Source organism: Andrena cerasifolii, chromosome 10, assembly GCF_050908995.1.
Source record: "Andrena cerasifolii isolate SP2316 chromosome 10, iyAndCera1_principal, whole genome shotgun sequence".
Classification (NCBI taxonomy): Eukaryota; Metazoa; Arthropoda; class Insecta; order Hymenoptera; family Andrenidae; genus Andrena; species Andrena cerasifolii.
In genome coordinates, this window is record NC_135127.1 from 3781472 (window position 1) to 3807338 (window position 25867).

Below are 25867 nucleotides of genomic sequence, written 5' to 3' on the forward strand. Positions count from 1 at the left end.
TGCAAACGCGACGCTGCAAATGTATAAAGTATAAGTGTAAAACAAGCATCGTTATACAGAGAGCAATGGTTTTATTGTTTTTCTACTATATCTTACGAATGCGCCAAACGTTTTCCAATAAACGTCATAAGAAAATAAAGGTATAACAAAGTTAGATTCGCTTATCGCAAGGTACATTCCATTTGGCACAAGTTATTGTATTAGATCTTCTTCTCCAAGATTGCTCACCAACACAAAAACACATTTTCGCTGGTTTTCCGTTCAGAGACTATGGGCGAGAGGTGCGACTCGTTTCTTTTATATCCTCCGTTCGGTATATGCATCCATTTCTCACAAGCGGCTGGTACGTAACTATGAACTTTCTACCACACACGTATACACCGATATTGCGTAACATTCACTCTTCGACGGTAGTTGTCTCCTCGTCGTCGGTAAAAAATCACAAGGTCGTTTCGAAAATATGCGCGGGCCAATGTGTAAAATCGCGACGTGGCATAGGAGGTTGTCTCACGTCGCGAGTCGCGTAAGCTCTGAAGAAAGTGAGGGGAGACGGCTTTCTTGCGAGAGCTGCTCGCGTGGCTGCATCGATCTACCGAGTTGATCGTCACCGGTTGCTCGTATTTACAGACCGTTTTACAGGTAACAATTTACAATTACAGCTCGGCGTCCGCAGTGATCGCGCCGTTTCAATACCCGTCGCGGTTCTGCCGCGTAGCAAACGATAATAACGTGGCGTCCGTGCTCGGGGGCGAGCCCGACGATAGCGACGTTTATGTACATTCTTACCCGGATCGGTGCGATACTCCACGCTGAGACACACGGAACGGGACGGGAGTGGCGCGGAGGGTTTCGAGCAAGCACAGCTTTCTATCTTACAAGTGGTAACTTTCGCGGTCGCTGGAACATTCCTCAAAGTAACAGGGAGACGCAAGCAGACGTTTCAGGTGTTTACGAAAATAGTCGCGGCGGCGAGTTATCGTCGCGCTGTATCGTTGTTCCCTCGGTTTAAACGCGTTCTCTCGTTACGAATGAAATTTGAAGGTAACGTGCCCAATTCTCCTCGCAAATCCGACGGGGAACCTGAAATTGCTTTTCTTTTGCGTTTCGTGCGTTCGGTATAGGTGTCGTCTCAATTCATTTGCATGTCCCTTATCGTTCGACAGAGAAAAGCGGATGTTATTATACCGAATGTCTGAAATGTACACACGTGATCAGCGTTAGGGGAGGAGGATTGCGGATGTTTCGAGGAAACGTACTTGTATACCAGCCATCGCCATGCCCAGGAACACTAGTGTGAAACTCTCGTACTGAAGCCAGCTGGTGACTTTGCCCAGGCAGCCCTGAAATTTTAGAATTCGTTATGAACTGTGGTAAGAAGGAAATCGTTTTTTTTAACAGGAATAAATAGATATTCAGCGATTTGTTCGCGCGCTTGGCAGTGAGTAGCTACTGACGACGAAGTAGTAACAGTTACTACGGTTTCGTTACATTTTAAGCATTCAAATTTATATGAAAGGATGGAGTGATCATATGACAAGTTGGAATATTTTTCTATGTAGCATTATGAATTGCATTTCTTTCAAATACAATCGTGTACTAGCAGCACGTTAATCGATACAGTGTTTCGTTATTTAGAAGAAGATATTAAGTTCAATTTTCAAGCGAAATTATTAATTTAAAAGATATTTTAATTCTTAGGCCGGGGATCCACCTGGAAGTTAAGCAACTTTAAACAACTTTGTGGATATGTAGGAAATTTCCTCTTGATTATAACGCAATTTTTGTTTGCTGCCCAAATTCACTCTAAGAGGGTGCAATTTACCCTCGAAAATGCGGTTAATTCCCGATTTTATGTGATAACTCGTGAACTGTAAAATAATTTCTTCGCCAAATGATAGATCTAATTAAAAGAAGTAACTTTTGACTGCAAACTTTTATTCTATCTCTTACAGTTCGCGAGTTATAACACAAAATCGGAAAATAGCCGAATTTTCAGGGGTTAATTTCACCCCCTTCGAGTGATTTTGGGCAGTCAACCAAAGTTTCGTTGTAATCAGGTGAAAATCCCCTACATATTCACAAAGTTTCAGAATTTTTTGTATTTTCGGCTTCAGGATCTTCCTTTGTAAGTTACGCTATGTTTGGCTGTGCTATAATACATACAAAACATAGCTTAGCGTAGTTTTTGGTGGAACGGTTCCATATTAGGGGCCGTCCTTAAATTATGCAAGGGTAATTTTTACGATTTCTTACCACCTCGCTCCCCCAGTATAAGAATTCGTAAGATTTGATATTGCAGCCCCCTCCTTACGTAATATTTTTTATATTGAAGTTTTTCAGTTATTAAAATTCTTTTAAAGGTTTGTATAATTCATTTAACTCGGTTTCGGGAAATTTAAACTAAAACTACTTTTCTAGAACGTTAATATGGTTGAATTTGTATTTATTGAAAATTAGGTTAAAAAATATGACGTAAGACGCTACCTGACTCCCCCCCACTTCTAAGAAAACGTAAGAAATTGCGTAATTTAAGAACGACCTGTAAGGATGTATTGAAGCTAAATTTTTAAAACTTAAATAAAGCATTGCATAGCTTAGCTTAGCTTTCAGGTGAACTTCCGGGTTAAGTCTTCAAAGTACTACTATGGACTACTAAAAAATACTACTTATACTTTTGAACATACGTAATGTGCTATATGTATTTTTTCAACAAGTAGTTAGCCTCCTCTTTGCAAAATTATTTTCAAATGTGTCAGGAATATTCACATAATGCAGTATACTAAATTAGAGTATTACTTTTGAAAACACAAGGCTACGATATCTCTGAAACTAATAAGTTTTTGTAGTATGTACTTAATGTTACCTTGCAACGAATAAACACAATGTGTTTTTAGAAATTTGCGAAATATGAGTTTCCACGAGAAAAAGAGATATGTGGAGTAATGATAATAAAATGGTGCAGTCTCTAATTTTTTTCACGGTGCAGCTGATTCTGACTCCATGGAAAACGTTGCACTGTTCATTTAGACTTTAGAGTCTAGGTGTGTCAAGCTTTAAATCAATCAAATCACGACAGTGAGATAAAAGATTTGAAACGATTAAATGGGTACCGCAATAAAATTGTCAGATTTAAACCCGATAGAGCTTCCGATATTTTTTAAAAGAGCTGTCAAATGTTCCGATGTGTGCCAGTTTTGGAAAAGAATTCAATTGAGAAGAGAATACAAAATCGAAACGAAATGTTCGAAAATTCCTAGCGTATCTTCTATAAATCAATAAACTCTGATCACAAAAATGAAGTTTCGCGAATGTAGTTTCAACAAATCTGTGAACCAGTATTCCCAATTGTAAATTTCACAATATTTTCTAATTTCCTCTTTTATTAACGTGATTGTATTTCAGGAAAGAAAAACCATACGAAATATATATTTATGCATTTTGTATGCTTCTTCTAAGAATATATGAATACTTTGCTTGTACCTTTAATTATGGTATTTATTATAAACATATCGGAAAATAGACGAGCTTAAAATTAAAGACTGAAACTATAATCGATGAAAAGATACGCAAGCGTGTGAAACTTAATTTTTTTTTCTTTTATACCAAGCGAAATTTCTCTATTTATGTAGAATAATTCCACTACAGAATAAAATTACCTCTTTGTGTCGATATCCATCATGACCCTCTTCGTCTTCCACTTGACACGCCGTCTCGTCTTTTGGCTTTGGATTTAGCCACGGTTTTGCAGTCTTAACCGAGAGATAAAAGTTTAATGAGTACGGTGGGTCTGAGTACGGAGAACAATTGAACCACTTACGTTCTTATTAAATACTCTTGAAACAACGCTCATTGGGCTTCCCGTATTTTTCATCTGCAAAGCAAACGCATAATTTTTATTAAGATTGTCATTTTCTATATTTATCTTCAATGATAAAAAGGGCGAAACAAGAAGTACGGCGTGTTCGTCGTAGCCATCGTCAAAATTTTGCAACTAGAAGTAATTTGTTTCTAAAAACAATATAAACGAATGCTTTTCAGGTATTCGCGGAAATATCAAATGCCACAGAGGAAATTAAAGAATTCATTTCCTGTCATAACACTTATTTCAAATGAGTACTAAGTACTGTAGTATTTTACAATTAATTACTATGGCAGTACACAGTTAATTTTTATCGAGGAAGAATTCTACGGTCCGATTAAAATAGTAAAGATAAATTAAACTTTTTGTAGGAAAAGAAAAAATATTAATTGCGAAATGTTTTTGATGGTAATTTATTTCCCGCTTGAAATTAATAAACTGTCGTTTGTAATTGTTTCTAGACAAACTGTCCAAAACTACAAAAATCGTGGCAATGGCTACGATGAACGTTCTGTCTAGAAGAAAGCGTAACAGTGTGATGTAACATGTCTTCTGCAACAATTATTCACTATTCTTCGTATTTATTCAGCGCGCAAGCGTTAAAAAAGTAAACGAGTAAGGAAACAATCAACGGTCACTGTTTCGTTTAGTGCATAGAATTACTGATTTCTAGAAATTGAGCTTCTCAACACTTCTTATCAAACATACAAATTTCCACACCTAACAACGTGTTCTATCATAAAGAATGCTCCACATAGACAACAATTAGGAATATAAATACCAAAGAGTGATGAAAAAATCCAACACGAGGAGTTTTAATATACATAAGTGAGCTACCCTAGGTACTTCACATGCTACGAAGGAACGTTGACAGTTCTATTCCCATTCTGGTTCTTCCAGCAGGCTAACTAAACTTCTCAAATTGTATTGGGAGGAGTTCGGAATTCATCGAGACTTCTTCGCAAAAGTTTCGCAGTCGATATTAATTACAAGTGAAAAAGTACAAACAAATTCGAAGGTAATCGAACGCGATCCAGATCAATCGAATAAGAAACTTAAGGCGACAGCAGTCCTAAGTAAATTTCCAATACAATTCCGCGTAGTCGCGAAAGTTTAAACATTAAAAGCTTCTTAAAGCTTATCAAAAGCTCCCCATCGAACTCTCAAAAATGAAAGCGCAAGTACCATTTTCACAGCGTGGTATTTTATACACAGTTCTGAAGGGACCGTCATAAAAGCATTGCAATATCATTTAGGGATTGTACCTCGGTGTTTTTTAAAACGCAGCACGTGAGAGGGACCTGCCTCCGGTTCCCTGAAATTTGCGCGTCTCTCCACCAGGCCGTGCCATTGTAGTCCCCGTATCCGTGTATTCCACAGCAATTAAACTGCAATGGAATCACCTATATGCTCCTCGGACCATCACAATATGCCTGGATGAACAGTTCTCCGCGTGCGGCATTAGGCGTCGTTCAAGCACGAAATAAAATGTTCATTCTATGGCATTCGATCTGTCGCCGCGGCTGAACCGCAGAGGCGCACGGCTTGTTTCGAAACTATTTAATAGCTATTTCCATACGGGATTCCCGAGCGGAATGAAGCGCATGCAAAACATCGTTAAAGTGTGACAAACATGCTCTAATAATAAATAATCGATTCTTTTGTTGCTACGGGACCAATGGTACCTTGTATTGCGCGAAGTCGAGGCTATGGCTAAAAGGGATGTCGCTGGTCGGCTCGTGGCCGTAGTCGTCGGCCAGTTTACTAACCAGCCTCTCCTCTAATCCAGAAAGTATTCGACATGTCATTAGCCCACCGACAGCCGCGGTGACCAGCTCGGTGACGATCAACGCCACGAGCATGCTCATGTACTGGACAATTGTAACACACTGTTATTGACATTGAACCTGGGCCGCGTTATAGAGCCGCTGGAGAAGCATGCCGATTACTTACAGTGGCTAGAATGCACTGATTCCCGTGCAGAGCGGCACGGCACCCGAAGCAACCAACCGTGAGCACCGTGAACCCGAGACCAAGTAAACTGTACGCTATTAAGTTGATGGTTTCGTGAGGCGTGGCGTCAGGAACGAAAAGATTCAGGAGGTGCCCCTTGCTTGGCTCCAGCAGCAGCCATGCGCCTATAACGAGTACCGTACACCCGGCCAACTGCCCAACAATATTTATGTCATTTTTAATGGCACGTTGTGCCTTATCCAGCGAGTACAATGAGTCACCGAATTATTCACGCGGATAAGGTTTTTAGGTTCAACCCTTCCATTCAGCTCCCTTGGGATTTTGCTGTGAATGTTTGATTTAAAGAAGTGATATTTGCTGTTATTTATAAATATAAGGATGTTGGGGAACTCTGATACGTATTCCTTGTCAAATTTTAGTCATTTCTTTTGGTGTTAGGTATTTCTTTTTTTGGTCAAGTGTTGCATTCAATTTAGGTGTGCTAATTCTAAGTGTGAGACTTTCTGTTACTTTTCACACTGTAATATGTTTTGCTGATGCATTTATTAGTTCTTTAGTGCTACTGGCTTATTTGTTCTCTGCATTCTTGTATTTTCCTGTCTTTTGGTGATGGTTTTATGGAAGTAAGATATTTTTGATCATTTCTCAATTTTTTTTCATCATTTCATCTTTCTAACTTTTTACTTTCTTTACAAATTTGTTTACTCTTGTTAACCACGACAATGGATAATGGAGTTATGTTACTTTTAATCTAGACTTTGCAAAAGAATTTTACTCTCTAATTTTATTCCCTTGTCCAATTATAACAATAATTTTGTGACTCACTGTACTTATACAAAAATTTGTTGACCGATAACCAGAAGTTGAAGCATTCGATATTTAGGAAAAATTTGTTCACCACTGCTCTACTTATTCAGAACTTACGTAATGACTTCGTTATAAAATGTTCTGACTTCTTATTACAATAATAGCGAACTCTAAATATAGCAAGCAGAGCTTAAGAGGGTGTATCTTTATTTTTATCAAGTCCTTAAATGATATTTTAAGAATGTCTGATGAAAACTTAATTAACGAAAATATCTTTTCATGGAGTTCTTTATACTTTGTGAAGAATATTTCCCAAGGTGATTTTCATAAATCCCTTTTAAACAATATCCTTATCTTCAATCCAATCAGAACTGAATAAACAGAACGTCTATAGACCAATACCTATACACATATTAAGGTTGGTAAATATATTAATAAAAGCAAATTTAAACAGTATTAAAAATATATAACTATGGTTTCGTCTGACTTTGTCTCATTACTTTTGCGATGAATGTATAAAGTGTGTTGTTAGCAGATAAAATTCTTTATCGTAACATGTGTTTATTAATGCATTTATGGGAAACCTGTGATATTAGATAGGCGTATTATTATACTTTCCTTTCGCTAGCTAAGTTTCTCAGTATATTAATAGACATACCCACTTAAGCTTCAGTTACTTTCCTTGTAAACTAATATTCAAGCTTTTAATACAAAGAAAAAATACCAGTATAAAAGTACCTTTCGCATTGAAAACTATATTTCAATAATATAACACGTATCTAAGAAGTTCGTTACCCTTGCTTTATATCGAATACACCAACTTTAAACTGAAATTTAGCACGATGCTTCGCCACAAATGAATCCACTTAACTGTCAATTAAAAGTTCAATACTTTACCCATATTAATAAGTTGAACGTGAACAGAACAACTTTCAGATATTTCATCCCGAACGTTTTCAAGACATCAAATAGTCATCGATCTGCAAACATAACGTCATGATGGTTAATTCGCAATTCGCTCCAACGTCAAACAAGGGGACATCAAAATTTTAGCCCACAGACGATGCATAATTTACTTCGCGATCACGAACATCAAAACACCTTTTTTGCACTGCGTGCAGCGAATGATATTTACTTTTGCAACGATGAATGCAAAAGCAGAGGGTACTCGCGGCAGAGTCGTGCAAACGCGGTGCTTTTAGCCGATATTCATGCACAGGGTTTTTTTTTTCAAAAATTTCATTTGTACGCGAGTTGCCAGCTACGCGTTCGCCTTCCAATTTTTACAATGCACAAAAGGTTTGCAGACAGCGCGGCGAAAACACATCTGCTGAAGCGAACGGAAAGCCAGGGATCGTCGTTGAGACGTATGAAAGGAAAAGAGGAGAGACATGGTCACGTGGGCATCGGTGCATAATTTTCTAATTCGCCGAAGAAAATTAATGTTTGCCGCGACATAATGCGCCCCGGAGGAGAGACGCCGTGAGTGATTGAACGTGCCCGTTCCATCGACATCCGAGGTATGAAAAGAAATTAATCCGAACGACTCATAAAAAGCACTAATCGCCCCAATGGGAGTTTATAACTTGAACGGAACAAAGGGCGGATTGAGTCATTTATGTGAGATTGTCATTAAAAGTAAGCTGGATAAAGGGAGAGCCTTTGGAGTCCCCGTTTCACTCGGGGGATGCAATTATAACTCGAAGGTGGAAAACGTACGCTTACAAAGGGGTTTCAGGAGCCACGGCCAAGCAGATATTCCACGGCCTACTAATGCCAGCGTCAGCCTTGCGTGAGGTCGATAACTATATGGCTCTATCAATTAATACGTTAACGTTGTTAAAACACCATTAGAACAAGTCGGGATCAAAGGCCGCGATGAAATTCTCAGGATGACGCGCACACGACGGATCCAAGCCAGTATTAATTTCGCGTGGCAACGGGAAGTCCACGGTTAAATGATCACAGGCACGTTTTATTAATTAAACCCAACGACTACGCGCGAGCATACTAATGGAAACTCCTCGTGCCGCGTCCACTGGAGCACACGCGAGCAACAAGCCCATTTAATAGAAAACTAATTTCAAAACTCTTTTTAGCGATAGCTAGGAATCGCTGGAATTTTAGTCGGGGGATATTAAAATTTACACACCACCGTCACGCGTACCCTTCCGTCATACTCTCCCACGGCAAGCTCTGGGCAGATAGTTATTACGTTAATGGAAGTATCAGGGTATATACTTTGGGAACGGTTCTCCCGCAAGCATGTATAACTGCGCGCACTTGCCGTATTACCCAGCAACGCAAACGTGAGCAGGCTGCAGCAGCGTCACGTCCGCGGTCGCTAATCCTGCTAATCCTTGCGACACTCACTCGAAAACAAACGGAACGGGGGGTAAAACGGAGCGGGGTAGTCCCGGCGATGTTGTGAAAATAGAAAAGAACAGGTACCGCAGGTCCTGGCCGACTATGTTTCCTATCGAGGGACGATTACGCTTCTAGATCCCATTCACAGGTGGTTCACCGTAATTTACACTTCGTTGACCAATGTATCTCCGTTCAAGTTCTCTCCGTTCTCTGGCCCGGTGGCCGTGCGATTAAATTCGTTGCACGTAGAAATCTCGGGTCGCCTCGGAGCCGTTAATCGAACGGGGGACCACTGATTCGTAAGTCTGTGCGCGCGGCAGGGTGGTCTCTATTAACGGGGAAGATCGACGTGGCAGCCTCACGTGCCTCACCGACGCCCGTACTTTTCGCGACACTTGGACGGCTCGCACCCCCCAGTGCTACCAGCCACAGGGATCCTGGCGCGTACGATCGCGGCAACACTACCGTGGGTAAATGCTGGCAGACCCAGCGTCATCTGCTGCGGGAGCGACGGCCACACTCGCCCCGTCCCTCTTCCTGCTCACCTTCCGCCCTTACGTCGTCGGGAGGCTGGTCCAGATGCGTCTGCGTCGCGGCGTGACGGCGCCGACGCTCTCTCGCTCCCCTAGTCGATCCCCGCTCGTTACCGTGACATCTCGTTCACTCGACCAGCCTTCATCCTGGCGATGAACCGCCGTTCACTATCCGACCAGTGACCGATTGGCCAACCCCTGCACCAGCTGACGGGTTCAAGTGCTAATTAGACAGATAGTTTGACCGGATCAAACGAATCGAGCGGAACTATCCCCGCGAGCTGTTGGCACCAGTTGCTCGCCTCAGGCACTCCACGTTAGACGACCGTTCTGCTCGTTCCTCGTCGAGGGTTTATTGTTCCTCCTCCGTGACACTTGGTGTAAGAATTCCTCTTCAAATCATTGTTTCTGTCTGAATTCTAACGGCGGGGGTAGTTATTGTGTAGCGTTTATGGCTTGGGTGGTTGGAGATTCGTGGATCTGGAGGGTGCGAGTTTTTAGGGGTTTGTAATTTTCAGGATGTGGATGCTGTTGTGTTTTGTTTGATTGGCAGTGTTTATGCATTTTCAATGGCTTTTGAATGTGTTTATATGTTTGGAATGTTTGAGTTAGCTATTTTTGGTAGTGGTTTGTTGTGTGAATTAATTTAGTTTGGGTTATTGCGCACGGGTAGCGAGAAATGTAGAGCTAGGAGGTAAGCATATTTTATAACGATCGAATGAAACCAAGAGTTGGAAATTGTTTGGGTAGGAATTTTTATTGACAGTAGGTATTTGACGTTCTGCGTGAGAAATATTGACAGGCGAAATACAGAAGACTATACATATAAATATTCTTTTAGTAAGAAATTCGTGGAAAACAGTACTTGCGCGCTCTAATTTAAATTAATTTATTCGTATTAACTGAATTTCCTTCTTTTACGTGGTTTTTATAATAAATATTGGCAACGCGCTGTAGGGAAATAGTTTTAAAGAACAGCTCTGTTCAAATCCATTTCAATATCACAAATTAATTCCTTTTTTGTCCGTAGAAGCAAGTTATTCTATAATTTTATAATTCTTATTTTTATCATTTATTTTTATTTTTTTTTACGGTTGTTCTTTTATTTTCTGAGAAGTATTCTATTATAATCGACTTCCCCTTTTTAGCATTAAATACAAACACCACTGATAAGGGTTAATATTAGTATTTCCTCTTATTTATTGTTTTACTCCATTAAATAATTTAGATTTATGAGATGCACATACAAAACAGGTTAAAATATTCTATGAATATTATAGAATGTTCAAGATAATTTTTTTTTTTAAAGATTAACCATTCAAAGTTTAAAGAATGTTTTAAATTTCCGATGTTATCGGAGTTTAGCACTAATCCGAAGTATCGAATGATGTTTCCACTGTAATTGACGAAACATATTATTGTTATTCCTAATACTCAAAGTATAATATAAAGCTGAATGTATTGCAATCGTAAAAGACAGGTTGTTATGTAAATATAATAGATTTATTAGATATTAACAATTTTTACAGAATTCGTGTCACGTTCATCTTAAACAATACACAAGTTTGAGTAAAAGATGTTAACGATCCAGTTAACGGATTGGCGGCGCACACAGACGTTCTATACATCGTTATCTCCTAAATGCGGTGCAAGTAAATCAAACATCAGACTCGTCGTAATACATCTTGCATGCTCGCCACGCATTGAAAAACTTCGACCGTAAAATTTCTTCCCTTTCCTCGTACAAATTTCATTTCTCAACACAGCTCCCTATTTACTATATATCGTACACAAATAAACGATTTAACAAGTTCTTTTTTTTATATACAAAGGACAACATAAGTACACATTTGATTGCCGCTATAAGTACAATATTTCTCGACTTATCGTCGCTGATGTTTCGATACACCAACCGCCTGTCACTCGTTCTACGTTCAAAGCAGGTAAATATGATTCATCGAACTTTATTGAAAAAGTCACTTTAGTCTATCGAATCACATTTTTCTGCTGGCGTGATTGCCAATTATCGATTGTGGTTAAATTTCGGGAGTTGGGAGGCGAAAAAAGGATTCGGTGAGTGATATATGAATTGTCGCGGAATAATTCTTTAGCGACATTCGTGCTCTCATAACAATAACAACAATGCGTACCGCTGGTTGAATACCGTTAAAAATAATAAAATAATATGAGCAAACGCACAATTATAAATAGAAAGATATTATTATACAATGGTTTTACGTGGGCTTCTCGTACATATACATAATATAAGTTCACGGGCCGACGATATTTATATAATACACACACCCACACATACATTCGCGTAGAAACACACCCCTTATAAGTCTATAATTCTTCCAATTCTTACGGTTACGTTGGACGGTACGTTGACTCACGATTCCTATACCTTTTAACGAGTTTCATCGGTAAAAACGTATGTTACCGTTTGAAAAATAAAAAAAAATCCTCCTTAAACAAATAGCGCGAGAAATAAAGTTCGGCAGAGCTTTCCTGTAACGGATCGCCCGAGTAGTGTCTCGATCTCCCATCGCTATTTCTCGATTAACTAACACTCGATAACTGCACTGTCGGACACTTGGCGTTCCAGCAAAGTGCACAGCTCCCCTGAAGATCGTTGTTTCGTAAAATCAATGGCAATTTCGTTGTACGGTGCGAGACTGGAAATATTGCGCTTCCCGTCTCTTTATCGGTGTTCAATTTTCATAATTAAAAAAATTACTGCTAAAGTTTAACCTGCAACGGCGAACGTAAAAAATTCGCCACGCTTTTAGTTCGTTGCTTGTGCAAAGCTATTTGCAACCTCGGTTCGGCGCAATACACGCGGCGCTATATTCATCAGGACAATTAAATTGAGAGCGTGTCACGCGGGATGAATTTTGTACTTGTTTACAAATGCATTGGCGTCTGCTCTCGGTATCGCGTCTATGGGGGTGATAATCCTCGTGACGCTTGCACTATAATTTCTACAGTATTTCCTCTCTATAAGCTCGATTTCTCCTCCGCTATATGCCTGCAAGTCACTTCCTACTAATTTATTCTGATCTTTTATGTATTTCACTAAATCTTTGTGAACACTACCAATGTAATGCTGAGATTTCCCCGATGAGAACAACTCCAAATACGACCTCGTTAGAATTATTATTGATTGTATATAATCCGAATAACTCTTTAACTTCCAAATCAATCATCTACTATTTGTAATTAAAAATAGTCTGAATGAGGTCGTGTTTGGACTCGTTTTCATCGGGAAAACACTACCCATTTATTGGTGACACTCTCTCTCGAGGATTTAATGGCAAATATAAAAATTAAAATCTTAGTTAATAAATCACTAATTTCGTTCTCTTTCCTTCTTAAGCCTTTCAATGAAAAGCTCACTCAGCCATAAAATAATGAGCTGCTAATTAGACTGCATACCCTCTCTATCAGCCCGGCAGCAGACTTGACCATCGATCCTACAGAGAGGGAATACCATACCTAGAATGGAAGCGTTCCAACACCGTTCGTTTGAGCAACGTTCCTTTCAATTCGACAGTCAAAACCATGCAAGAATTGTATCACAAGCCACTATAGTGTCCTCCTTGTTATCGTAGAGCACAAACCCCGCGCGAAGAACCCACCGTGCGCCTGGAGTTGATCATTGAGTAGCGACTCCGGTTCCGCAGTGCCCGCAATTCCGCTTACAATTCCGTGGTAGTCTCGACGGGGCTCTGCTCGCCCAAGTACGTGAATCCGAGGTGAGAGTAATCCTTCCTTTCCCTGAATGTCACGTTATCATTCGACGGACTAGAACTCAGCAGATCCCCGCCGCGGTTGTACAGGGGGTTCAAGACCGGGGTCGCGTCGTGGTTGTTCAGGGTGTTTGTGTTGCTGGCGCTGTGATTCTTTCTACCCAGGGTGGATCGTCGCAGAGAGTGGATATTTGTGTCCCCGTGAGTGCCGACTATGCTCGAGGCACGCGCCGTGGTCGCAGCCTCGGAGCTCACAGGACTTTGCTGACCTTAACAGATGATAAATGTCATCGTGAATTCTCACGCTCTTTTCGCAGATTACTTGCTTGTTCGCGGATAATGTTTCTCAGTTGGACGCAATTTTTCAGCGAGATGGAATTCCAGCAGTTCTGAAATTCCGCGCTCGTGAACCGTCGCAATTCATTCTAGCTTGAACATTTAGGGGGATTAGGAAGCAGTAACTTATGGATACCGCGATGAAAGTTAGTATTACACATGTACAGTGCTGAAAATCATTATGGAAGCGTGTTTCTGGGTAACTTGGACGGGTAATTCAAACTTTCGGATTGAAATAACAATTGTATTTAAACCTCGGTTATCACACTGGGTCAAAATCACCCACAATTTTACTTCGAGGTGAAATATGTATCTTGGAGGCATCATTTGAAAATGGTACTACTGTTTAAACATGATGATACCTTAAATGTTCACTTTCAACAATGGACATATATACAATGTTCAAACTTTAACTGAGAATTTTTACGAATTAATTTAACAGATAGTTTTTAAACAGTAGCTGAGTGAAAGTTGACTTTGGTTGAATCGACCCAGTGCGACAATTACGTTCGAAAAAATAGGTGTGATAACCGAGGGTTGAGTATAGTGATACTTTCCATATGTGTTAAATGTATAAATAGGGTAAACGATACAGTTATTGACCAGGGTACAGAAGTTGACCACTTCATATTTCTGCCGCCATAGTCTAATGAACCAGCGCGTTTCCGCATCAATGATGCACTTTGATCAGAAAAGACAGTCCTACCTTTTGTTTCAATCAATAATCGATGATTTAGGTACAAGCGTTCCGCCGCGAGATCGTCGGAAAGGAAAACGCGTAATTTCAACTCTGAAAGAAGGTAAGGGCTTGGCGGGCATCTTTAGAGCGATGACTTCTTTAATGACTGTATAATCATTGTTCACTTTTGATTGCCGTGAATGTCATCGATTATAATAGGTGCCAAGGACCCAATGTTAACATTCATCATACGTTCAGTCGTGTCGAACGTGATTATGTTGTGATTTGGGGGGTGTTCAATAACTGGTTCGACGAATGCACAGTAATACAGTTATTGACCACTCGTAATTTCCGTGCTGAAAGACCGCGATGAAAATTGATTTAGATCTTTGGAGGCACGGGGCAATGTACCCTGCTTTTATATGATTTCGGGTATCCACCTCGATGACTTCTGATTTTTCATTGATCCGGGGATCGGTGCGATAATTCGGAGATCAAAGGCGTTTGATGAAAGAAAACAAGAAAAGAAGAACAGATAGAGGCAAAGAGATGCAAAGAGGAGAAGAAGAAGAGAAGAAAGAGCAGATGAGAGAGAAATCTAAGACACCAACAAAAAAAAACGAATGAGAAGCCAATGAGACCGCGGCGAAGTGCACGGCATACGTCGTGAAGGGTGCACATGAAACTTACCCTGCTCCAAGACAATATGTCTTTGATTTTGATATGGTGACAGATGATTTTAATACAAGTGATTTTAAACTAAAAAATATGCCACTTTCTTTTATATTCGACAAGTGGTCAACAACTGTACCTGGACCGGTCAATACTACAATTTTGAGTTATGTTTCTTTATAATAGCATAACATCGAAACTACTGACTTCTCAAAGTTTCTTTGGTGTTATAATCATATTCGGCACTTCTCTATCCGCCTGGTATAACAAAACTTCATTTATAAAAATCAAGTTACTTATTCCATAGCGTTTACCTAAACTGAAGCTCTTAGGTGGTCAACTACTGTATCGTTTACCCTATATGCTGTGCCCTACTATGTGTATGCCGCATGTTGGTGTTTTTGATTCATCTTTTACATTAAGCTTAATGATGATCATTCAAAGTTTACAATTAAAAAGCAACATCTCTTATAAAAAAATCTAGTTAATTTGTGAAACTAAAAGCATTAGAGGCAACGCTAAAGGTACGTATACACGACGACACTTTTGTGTCTAGATCAATCTAGCTCTAGCTGCAACTCCCGCGACGATAGGTCAAATTCAGCGTCACGGACTGCTCTAGGCAGTTTACAATCTCCCGGAAATTTTGTTGAGTGTCGTATACACTGAACTTGATCTAGACACAAAAGTGTCGTCGTGTAGACGTACGTTTAGACTAATTACGTCATCATATAATCATTTTCAAGAGTGCACCAGTCCAATTCACTGGTGTAAAATTTGAACAGTATCGTGACCAAGGAAAACGAAATACAAGTGACAAGTTTTTTCATTCCAAGGAATAGTATCTAACGATTCGGTTTCATTTAACGGTTTCAATTACCTGTACTTTCGCCATGATCTTTGGTAATATAACTAACGTTGTCCAAGCTAAACGCGTGGTTCTTATTGCTGAAATCCAGCTGAAGATCGTTATAGCTGTCGTTGTCGTCAACGGGCACGCTCATCTGAAGCACCTGCGTCTCGTATTCCTTTAAATTGGGCTCCACGTACACGGGATCATAACGGGGCACAACGTACATACGCTGCATTCGTTCCTTGTACGCCTTGTATCTGCGCAAACAGAGAGAGATAGATAGATAGAGAGAGAGGTCCAGGTTTCACGTTGCATTAGCATCGTACTAAAAATATTCAACCAGCCCGGTGACGCGGAAAACGACGTAAACAATCTCATGATTCTGACGAATCGCGATGCTGCTAAATGTTTTCAGAGTGAACCAAGCCGGAAAGCGTAATTAATTTTAATGGAAGTAATGAAGAGGACGATGAATTTGCATGACAGCCAGAGTCGCTGGGCGAGTGAATATTCATGGTGGCACTTGAAAACACTTCTTTCACACGGTATTAACCATAACGGTGTCAGCGTGCGCGACGGCTATCCCCGAAAATATAGCGTCGCCGGGAACCGATTGAAATTAATCGCGTTCCCAGATGCGGAGCAAATTGAACCGCGGGATGCAACGATTAACGAGGAGGCGCCGTAATTTACCTGGACCAAGAGACGCAAATGTAGATGATGCCAGCGATGCCCAGAATCAATATGACACAGGCGATGATTATCAGTGCGTATGGAAACACTTCGCCGCTGAATGCAATGGCTGTTTGCGTGCGTACTGGCTCAGGTGGCATCACAGGTGCGTGGATGTCTATCGCGTTCGCTCGAACCAAAGTGGACACGTCGAAAGTAATATTCGACATCGCTGGCTTCTCCATGATCAACCTGAAAGTGAGCACCGCGTTTACGAAATGGTTCGTACACTTTTGGGCGTAGGAATGCCACGGAAATACGAGAAATCTACGTCGGAGTTCTGCTCGAATCAGGATTACGTAGTAGGTATACTAAAACCGTTACGTTACGCTACGATGACTATAACATTTTTATGCTCCGCAATGTTTTTTTTACTTCTTACCGAGTCCGAGAATAATTGATACATAATAAGGGGAATACGACTGAAGTGACGAAGTTGAACGAAGAAATGTCACAGTAATCAGTTTTATAAGTAGAACTGAATAAATCGTGTAAATTCTGAGGTGAATATGGGATATCTACTGGAAACAGGCGGAACTTTCCTTTTTTTCGTGTTGATAGAAATCTGTTATGGATGTACCTAATATTGTATTTAGTTTATTTTCCAGACTTCCATGTTTACCATCTTTTTTACAAGTTAGGTAACACATCCTACCACAATTACTAGAACATTTTTTCTCATTTAAAATAGGTAAAGAATTCCTAGTTCTGTGTTAGGATTTTATTAATAAATATGAAGCCTTACCTCTGCACTCGCGAGCTGTTCCTTTCCAAAATAGCTTCCGTGTCCGGGTCGACCGCGTAGAACCAAACGTCAGAGTCCTGCGGGTACATCTCGATAGTTCCATTCTTCGTCAAGTTCTTCCTCACCGCTACTCTATCGACGCCAATCAAAAGCTCACTCTTCTCCTCAATTATACTCGCTATTTTGGCAGCTTCCTTTTGCAATACGTCAGGGGCAGCGTCCTGAACCACTAGGATCATTAAATGCTCCTCTTCGATCAGATTCACGATGACCGGAGCGACGATCGAGTTGAAGTTGTCGGTCGAGTTAGGATTATCCCGGACGTGGACGTCGAACTTGAATGGCAGCTCCGTCGGGTCTACGTTGTCGAATGTCGCGGTGGTCCTAATTATTCCGGAGGAGCTGTCCATGGCGAAATAATCCGATCCTCGTCCGCCAAGGACTTTGTACTCGAGCTTCCCGTACTTGCCATTGTCCTTGTCGTGCGCTCTCACTTGGATCACCGTCGACGCGAATTGCGCGGCTCGCGGGATCGCGGCAAAATAACGTCCTCTCGTTAATTTCTTGCTGCTCTCTGGGAATATGAACTCTGGCTTGTTGTCGTTCACATCGATAACTTGAATTTTCACCTGTAATTTAACGGGTAAACATGGCATTTAGCTCTCGATCTTATTTTCACCATCACGATTTTCCTTATTCTGCTCTAGGGGATAAGTGACTGTATTCATAATTTATTCGAAATTACACGAAATGGATTTGCTTGAAATTTTTTATATCAATAGGTTCATAAGCGAGTGAGCGATCTCAGCTGATAATTTTTCTGCAGGATTGCAGGTCAAGGGATGCAGGTAACGTACGTGTATTATGAAGTACAGTGGGTGGCCAAATTATTATACTCAAACAAAAAGGATTGAGATTTTGTAAGTTTAAGCGATCGAATGGCTGTATTTCTGTGAAAAATGGTCGCGAAAAATATTTAAAAAACGCATTTTAACGTTTGAAGTTTCTAGTTTTTGAATCGAGAACCCAATTTTTCTTCATCCATTATGATACCGTTTTATCAAGATGAAGCGCAGGAAACGAAGTTTCAGAAATTTTTGCCTTGTTTGAACGTATGCGCGAGCCAAAAAAAAATTTTTCTGGTAAATCCAACGAAGAGCTCTTATAGAGCAAACATTTCTCTTTAATTTCGCTTTTTTGGTTTTGTTGTGTGATTTTTATTGACCGAGTTATTCGCGATTAAAGCAATAAAGGTACTGTTCACTTTGGACACCTATAACTTGCGAACTCATGATCGTAGACAATTTTTCATGAGTGTTTTAGAAAGCTAAGAATGTTTCCTTCCAGAACCTTTAATTGCCAAATTAAGATTTTTTAAAATCGTATTAAATCCGTTTTAAAATGATCCCAAAAATAGACGAAAATGTTTTGAGTATAATAATTTGGCCACCCAATTATAAAAAATACAATTGCACCAAAATATCAAGTATTCTAACGGTGTATACTTTTATACAGTTTCTGTTTTTTGAATGTAATTTTTAAGCTCTTCTCGGGGCTTCTAAGTGATAGCTTTTTAAATTAAATATAATCTACAAATCTCTATAAATGTGTAAGAATTTCTTATTTAAAATTCTCTAACACTCATTTTTATGTTAAATTTAAGACTATTCCCGGCATGCTACTTAATTCCATTCAACAATTTCTAAAGAACGCTATCTGGGGTGTTATATTATCTCATAAAATGTGAAGGATCATTTCAATTCGATCTCTTTATACCAATATTAGATTTTGGAAAGGTGGTCATTTCGAGTGCCCCTTACAATGACAAACACAAGTACTAAGGCAAATACAAATCATTAGAACGCAAAGTACGTAACAACTAAAAAATAAGGAAAATCGGACATGTATGTACGTTTATATAAACTTATTACATAAACTTATATTATTTCTTTTAAATACTAATTTCATCTCTAAAGGGGTCCGTCGCCTGTATATGGAGTATTCTAGTAGAATGTTGTCTACACTCACCATAGTTGTGTTCCGGCCAGAATTCAATAAACCAGACAGAGACTCCAGCTTGATCTTGATTTGATAGGATTCTGTCGTCTCGTAATCCAAAGCCCCTTTCTTCAGCCTCAATGCACAATTCCGTTCCTCCGTGACATTGGCCTCGAACAAACCGTTTTCATTTCCACTGTAGATCTCACATTTCAACGGGGTCGCATCGTGGGCATGGCTGTTGATGATCGTGATAATTTTGATGAGCGTGTTGTCACCAGCATCTTCGGGAACATCAACGTTGTAAGAATTCTCCGCGAAGCCTAAACCAATCTCTGGTGGTACTGTGGCAACGTGACGAACGTAAATTGGTACCGTCGTCACCGACGACAGTTGTGGTTCGCCCATGTCGTACGCGCGCACATCCACCTGAAATGTTCCTTGCTTTTCTCATTCTGTATTTCAACGTCGCAACAACTGCGCTTAAGCGGCCACTAGCCACGAAGATTTAAGATAAGTGAACTTTAGAGAGCTAGATTCTGTTTTGGAGATTTTGTAATATTCGGTGGTAATCATTGAAATTGCCACTCGGAGTTGCTGTGATTTGAAACTTTACACGGGGCTCAGAGTATTCAGAACAATTTGGGAGAGTTTGTTCCATAGGGATTTGGCAATTACATGTGATCGACTTGAAATATTGATAAACGCGTTTCGATAAATATTCAGATTTCGATTTTTATGTAGTACCTAACTGATGACTGGGGCCGTCCTTAAATTACTTAAGGATAATTTTGACGATTTCTTACCTCCTCCCTCCTCAAATATAATAATTCGTAAGATTTTATATTTCACCCTCCCCCTTCCTTATGTAATATTTTTTGCATTCCATTCTTTCAGTTGTTAAAATTATTTTAAAGGTTTATATAATTCATTTAACTCCGGTTCGTGTGTGCGAGATGTGACATGGTTTTTTAAGTTACTCAAAACGTAAGAAATTCGCGACCACCTCCTTCCCCAAAATATCTTACGTAATTTGAGGACGATCCCAGTTTCTCATAGTAAGATTCATGATAAAGTCTGCATTAGACATTTAGCGAGCACAATGAAGACAGTATAAGTGTAGGATTTCTCCTGGTTCTTGCTGAGTTCTTGGGCGATTGGGACGTGGAAATGGAGGTCTTTTAAAGGAATCAGGTTTATTTTAATATTAAAATAAACAGAGTTTAATATAAGTGGAGCTAAGTGGTGAATAATAATGAAATATATAATAAGTAAAAGGATCAAAGTCGCAATTACACGACTGGACTACTCGAATACCGGCAACTGACTTCTCTACTTCGCTCGTCTACTCACGCGACATTGCCGGCGCGCTTTTCGGCTGTTTTTCTGACGCCTCACGCGCCACGCCTCGACCAGCGCTCATCGGCATCCCACATAAGTATTATGAATTAAATACTACCATTTTATGTATTACAATAAATGCTCTAAATATCTGTCAAATATTTAAAAGATTGCAGATATGACTTACATATTGCAATAATTTTAGATACAAGTCAAATATCGAAGTAGCTTTAAAGTTGAGTTAAACATTGCAATAATGTGAAATAAAATTCTAAACAAGAATAAAGACAAGAATAAAGACAGTTTTATGAGTTTTATCAAACAGTACCTGATACTCAGTGTCCGTTTCTTTGCGCAAATCATCCCGTATCCTTAGTACACCGTAGTCTGGATCGACTACGAAATATTTGTTGGCTATGCCGCGGCCGATAATTTCATACCTCACCTATAAATGAACAGACAGTGAGGGTAACTCTCTGAATCTTGAGATTTTTACCCGCGAGCCCCGAGTACGTACTTGATTTCCGGGAGCTGTGCCATCGGAATCTGTTGCTATAAGATTAATGACCGTCGTGCCGATTGGAACGTCGTCGTCTAATGTAATTGGACGTGGAACTGACGTGAAAACCGGTGGAATGTCGTTAACATCCTGCCGGTAGAAGAAGATGTAAGCACTATTGTTCCCAACACGATGAAAGGGTTGTTGCTCACAATAATATTTACATTTATGAATCAACACATTTCCTGGATATTATTTTCGTTAATAATTCATTAATAGTAAAAAGTTAATTACAACTGTGCCTGACACCCTTTAACCAGGGCCGGCGGAATATACGGGCTCGCCCGGGGCGCCAATTCGCGACGGCAACGCAATCAATTTTTTTTTTCTAAAGAGTAATCGCGAGATAAAAATTATAATTATTCTCTAAAAATCTCGTTTGAAAATTCACCATACCTGAACGTTGACTACGACTCTAGTGGTTGAACCAGGCAAATCACTTATGTTTTCCACCGTGCCAATGACAAGGATGTGCTGGTTCTCCCTCTCGTAGTCCAAACCGCGAATGGTTTTTATCACTCCAGTCTTCGAGTCTATGCTGAAGAGTTCGGTGTCCCCTTGCTTGATCGTGTACGTGATTTGCTTCTTTGTATCCGGATCATCGGCCTGGAATTAAACGCGTTTGCTTTAGGCTCGAAGAGGATGGTCATTCGTCCAGAATTCACGGTGTCCCTTCCACTACAATGGCGTGACAGACATCGACGACCACATATGCGGTTCGTTTAGATTCTATACGCACAAGCATATTTCCACTCATCACGAGGCAACCGTTTTATTCAATCAAAGTACAAGAAACTTATTTAACACTACTGCCCTTAGGTAAAGTGTCCTATTTAGTGTTTTTTCCATTTTTCAAGATAAGGTCAATGTCCCTATTTCTAATCACGTCCCGAAATGCGAGCATTTTCATGTTCGCTGAGCAGAAATAGAGACATTTTATACTTCGTATTAAATCGACTATTATTAGGTTAAAATGTTTTTAAAAATACTTCTTGTTTATTTTGTGTGTAAAGGGGAGGTAAAATGTTACGTCTAATAAGTGTTTTTGTCGATTGTTGCATAAATAAATAATAAAAAGCTATTTTCACGATAGCAGAACTCTTACGTGATTAGAAACAGGGACATTGACCTTATGTTGAAATATGTGAACGTTGAAGTTTCACACGTCTTTTACCTATTAACTAAAGTCAGAAACCCCTACGTGCTTCGTGGAGATCTAGAAACAGTCAAATGTATTTAACCTATCTGTTTTTCAGATGGTTAAAATATCCTATCTGAAACATTTTTTACGCATATTGCACAACATAACTCACAACCTGTAAAAAATGGAGCTGCACCCCTCTTTCTGTAAGGTCCTCAATTGAACGAAGACAAACAGGGACGGCAGAAAGTTTCGAAATGTTAGATAGGACATTTTAACTAAAGAGGGCAGACTACTTAGTCCGGTTGATACCTGTTGAAACTACTTATGTTCCTCACAACTTATTAGCACCACTGCCATGAAAACAAGGATTTTTGATAACGACAAGATGAAAGTCTAATATATAGGTATCTTTCGTCCCCTCCTATTTCTATTTTAATCTACCTATCCATTCTCCCTCATCCCTTATCCCCAGTCTTCTCTCCTCCCTCCACCTTTTCATCCCCTCCATTCAATTTTCTCCCGTTCCACTGTCGTTCAAAATTTCCACCAAAGTCTAATAACGCACCTTATTTTAAAAATCGTATGCACGGAATTATATTAAGGGTAAAACATCAAAATGGACATCGGATCCGTCACTGACGACCGTGTCATCCAAAACTGTGACACTGTTGAAGTCCTACTCACCGTCACTTGAATTACGGTGTGATCTGGCATATTTTCTTTCACTCGAGCTTCATAGCTGCTTTGCCGGAAGATTGGAACTTCGTCCTCGACGTCTATAACTTTTACGGTGACTGTGGCAGTGGCTAGACGATAATCTGGAGCACCGTCTCTTGCGGTCACCACAAACTTGTATTCCTGCGAAGCACAATTGAATATTGACCTCAGGCTCCTGAGACTTTAGTGGGTGTAATGGCTATGCTGGGAAGCTTAAAGCGCAACTTTTTATTCCGTTGCATCTTATTTGGTCATCGTGCGAGTGAGAAATTCTTCGACGAAAAATGAGATTGAATCGTTTAGAAAAAAGGCGAAAATGACGTAGGTACGCGTTTATGAGTGACTTTGAGATTGACCAATGAATGATCAAAGCGGGTTGCTTGAAATGAAGCGTGCCGTGGTCTTTAACAACGTGGTGATACCAATTTCAAAGTAATCACGGTAGAGCATGCTTTATTTACTACAAAAGCTTTCAAAGAATTCGATCACGCTCCCATAGAGTGTTTCAAACGCGATTTTAAAGCGAATTTTTCGAATTAAGAAGCTATTTAAATTTTACGTATCACAGGAGCAAGATTTCAGCCTGAGGAGCAATTTATTCAAAACGACTGACCCTTCTCGATTAATTAAAAAGGGACAAAGTTGGTACGCTGATAGTTTCGGAAACAAAAATTCATTTAGGTACAGAGCTTGTTTTCAATTAAATGGAATAAACTGCAATCCTCAGCGTCCTATATTTACTAAATAAAATTGGAACCAGTCAAATAACGATTTAAATTTCACGTCGACTGTATCATATTCCAAACTCGCCGAAACCCCTTTCATTACATTCAAAAGGGGATCTCTTTACCTTGGAATAATACTTTAATATATCGTTCGAACCTACCAACCCCCAAAATGACAAAAAAAAATAGTTAAACACAGTAGGGATCCCATAATTTTGTGATGTTTACTTTGCAAAAAATTACCAATCCATTCAACAACTCTTACGTTACACAATTTTATTATCAAAACTACCAAGCTATAGTTCCATTTTAGGCTTAGAAAACAAAACGTACAGAAAAATTTTCGTACAGATGCTCGCTATTAAATAACCCATAAAAAACATTGTAAAACACTAACAAGAAATAAAATATATCCAACAGTAATGCCGCTAGGTACTTTACTTTAACAGTTAAAATCCTCGAAGTAAAACTCAATTTCAGAACATTCAGGGTTGGCAGCTTTCTGCACTACTTGACCCAATTGTTCCACCACAATAATTCAAGGCCATTTACTCACAGTTCAACAAAACTATCCCTACAATATTATATCACTAGTAAAATACAATACTTCCAGCCAGAATTTGTGAATTCCTCAGATTCCCATTGCTGTTGCGCAGAGGCGCAAAGTTGCGTAAGGGGTTGCACCCGTGAGCAGCGTCGATCCATAGAGATGGCTACGCAAAATGCACAAACACTTACGTCGTTCTGCTCGTAGTCCAGGACAATTTTCGTGAGGATGTCCCCAGTCTCTGGATCCACGGTGAAAGGGATGTCGTCCGGCGCGAAGTATGTAATTTCGGCGTTAATACCTTCGTCGGCATCCTCGGCGTGCACACGACCGATCAATTTCCTCGCCTCGCCCTCCTTAACGGTGAACTCGTACGGCAGGTCCACGAACTCTGGATTTTTGTCGTTGATATCAGTCACCTTGATGTTTACCGTGGCCGTGCTGAACAGCCCGCCGGAATCCTCGGCCTTTATCAGCTGCGGAAAGGAGTCGTCGGATAAGGCCGCGAATTATCACTGGCAAGTTGGGAAAAACGGAGATTGCGCTATCTCGCAGAGGGACGGGGTAAAAGGGAAGTTTCGTGGCGGCGATTAAACGATCCTCGGGCATGAACTCACCAACTGGTAACGGGTCAAGTCCTCTCTGTCCAACTTCCTTATAACAGTGATTACGCCGGATTTGTCGCCGATCGCGAATTGGCGTAGATCGTTCCCAGAGACGATGGAGTACGAGACGGGATCGTTCTCGGGGTCAACTGCCTGTGGGGGTGACATCGATGATATAAGTTTATTAGGTAGAATAATACACTGCGTGGGAGACGTGTGCGCGCTTGAATACCCGCGCGGATCCCCTGTTCCCAACGGCGTGGAAAGTTTTTAAGTTAGAACGAGGATTAGTGGGAAAATACAATGCGAGATTCATTTTTTCAGGTCCTAAAGAGAAGAAGACTTGGGATAAACAGGTTTTCAAACTGTTTTGAAGCTGTATGGTTATTAGTTGATTGCTCGGGACTGGTATCAGTGACCTACTTGCGCGAAGCTTTTTTAAGAATTTATTCAAGAAAAAGTACCTGATTAATTGATCTGATTCTTTTTTTATCGGAAAGAGGATACATTGTGGATTGTATGAAAAAATTGTCCGTGGTTTATATAAGCAAATATGGCGGATAAATTAATTTCCACAGATGTATGCAGTGCGCGCGTAGCTAGGCTGTCTGTATGATTCAGGTTCCCGTAGTGGTTCGATTTGAAAATGCGTGGAATATTATTCTATTTTATCGTATTGACTATGACATGTCGGGTGCTGATTTTTAAATTTTGAAAAATTAAAGAAATTACGCCACTTGTAAAGAAAAAGCGACATTTTACGTAGAAATTTGTTGTTTTATTAGTGAATAAATCGTGAAAATTTTTAAAAATAAAAAAAGGCTTGGCAAACCAAAGCTAATCTTATCAGCTGTATATAGACAAAATGTCGTGGAAAAATATTGAAAATTGACAAAGTTATCATGCAGAGAGTCTACAAAAGGCG

At 39.9% G+C, this 25867-nt stretch overlaps 3 protein-coding genes across 12 annotated transcripts in view; 1 reads left to right on the forward strand and 2 right to left on the reverse strand.

Moving 5' to 3' along the window:
- Positions 1–51: 51 nt before the first annotated feature.
- Positions 52–9690, reverse strand: LOC143374397 (tetraspanin-11). Of its 7 annotated transcripts, none has more exons than XM_076822552.1 (9): positions 9553–9690; positions 7538–7620; positions 5813–6025; positions 5545–5730; positions 5125–5247; positions 3818–3871; positions 3657–3749; positions 1257–1340; positions 52–1192 (listed from the first exon to the last, which is right to left on the reverse strand). In XM_076822552.1, exons 2-9 carry the CDS (start codon positions 7583–7585, stop codon positions 1130–1132), a joined length of 864 nt encoding a protein of 287 aa, XP_076678667.1. In that variant the 5' UTR covers positions 7586–7620; positions 9553–9690; the 3' UTR covers positions 52–1129. The 7 variants fall into 7 exon arrangements, with proteins under 7 accessions (XP_076678667.1, XP_076678661.1, XP_076678662.1 ...); XM_076822546.1 differs by lacking the exon at positions 9553–9690 and adding an exon at positions 9092–9545; XM_076822547.1 differs by lacking the exon at positions 9553–9690 and adding an exon at positions 8928–9078.
- Positions 1284–25867, forward strand: part of LOC143374394 (uncharacterized) — a 32499-nt gene continuing 7915 nt past the window's right edge. Inside the window, exon 1 of the mRNA XM_076822544.1 lies at positions 1284–1370. The gene's annotated coding sequence lies outside the window, so the exon portion shown is untranslated. The remainder of the gene's footprint in view (positions 1371–25867) is intronic.
- Positions 11022–25867, reverse strand: part of Cad99c (cadherin 99C) — a 226191-nt gene continuing 211345 nt past the window's right edge. For all 4 annotated transcript variants that reach the window (XM_076822501.1, XM_076822502.1, XM_076822503.1 and 1 more), the window contains 11 exons: positions 24955–25095; positions 24529–24813; positions 23033–23206; positions 21601–21810; positions 21163–21294; positions 20974–21090; positions 19335–19733; positions 17307–17935; positions 16523–16753; positions 15857–16086; positions 11022–13558 (listed from right to left, as the gene is read on the reverse strand). In XM_076822501.1, coding sequence (XP_076678616.1) covers positions 13239–13558; positions 15857–16086; positions 16523–16753; positions 17307–17935; positions 19335–19733; positions 20974–21090; positions 21163–21294; positions 21601–21810; positions 23033–23206; positions 24529–24813; positions 24955–25095 — 2868 coding nt within the window. In that variant the 3' untranslated portion in view covers positions 11022–13238. The remainder of the gene's footprint in view (positions 13559–15856; positions 16087–16522; positions 16754–17306; positions 17936–19334; positions 19734–20973; positions 21091–21162; positions 21295–21600; positions 21811–23032; positions 23207–24528; positions 24814–24954; positions 25096–25867) is intronic.

Bases quoted from the DNA above. Each gene is read 5' to 3' on its own strand.
- LOC143374397 (XM_076822552.1), bottom strand. From the start codon at position 7,585: ATGAAATATCTGAAAGTTGTTCTGTTCACGTTCAACTTATTAATATGG. The intron at 6,026-7,537 runs GTAAAGTATTGA...ATTGTTGGGCAG, and splicing joins CGTTCAACTTATTAATATGG to TTGGCCGGGTGTACGGTACT. The intron at 3,750-3,817 runs GTAAGTGGTTCA...CTCTCGGTTAAG, and splicing joins CAAGAGTATTTAATAAGAAC to ACTGCAAAACCGTGGCTAAA.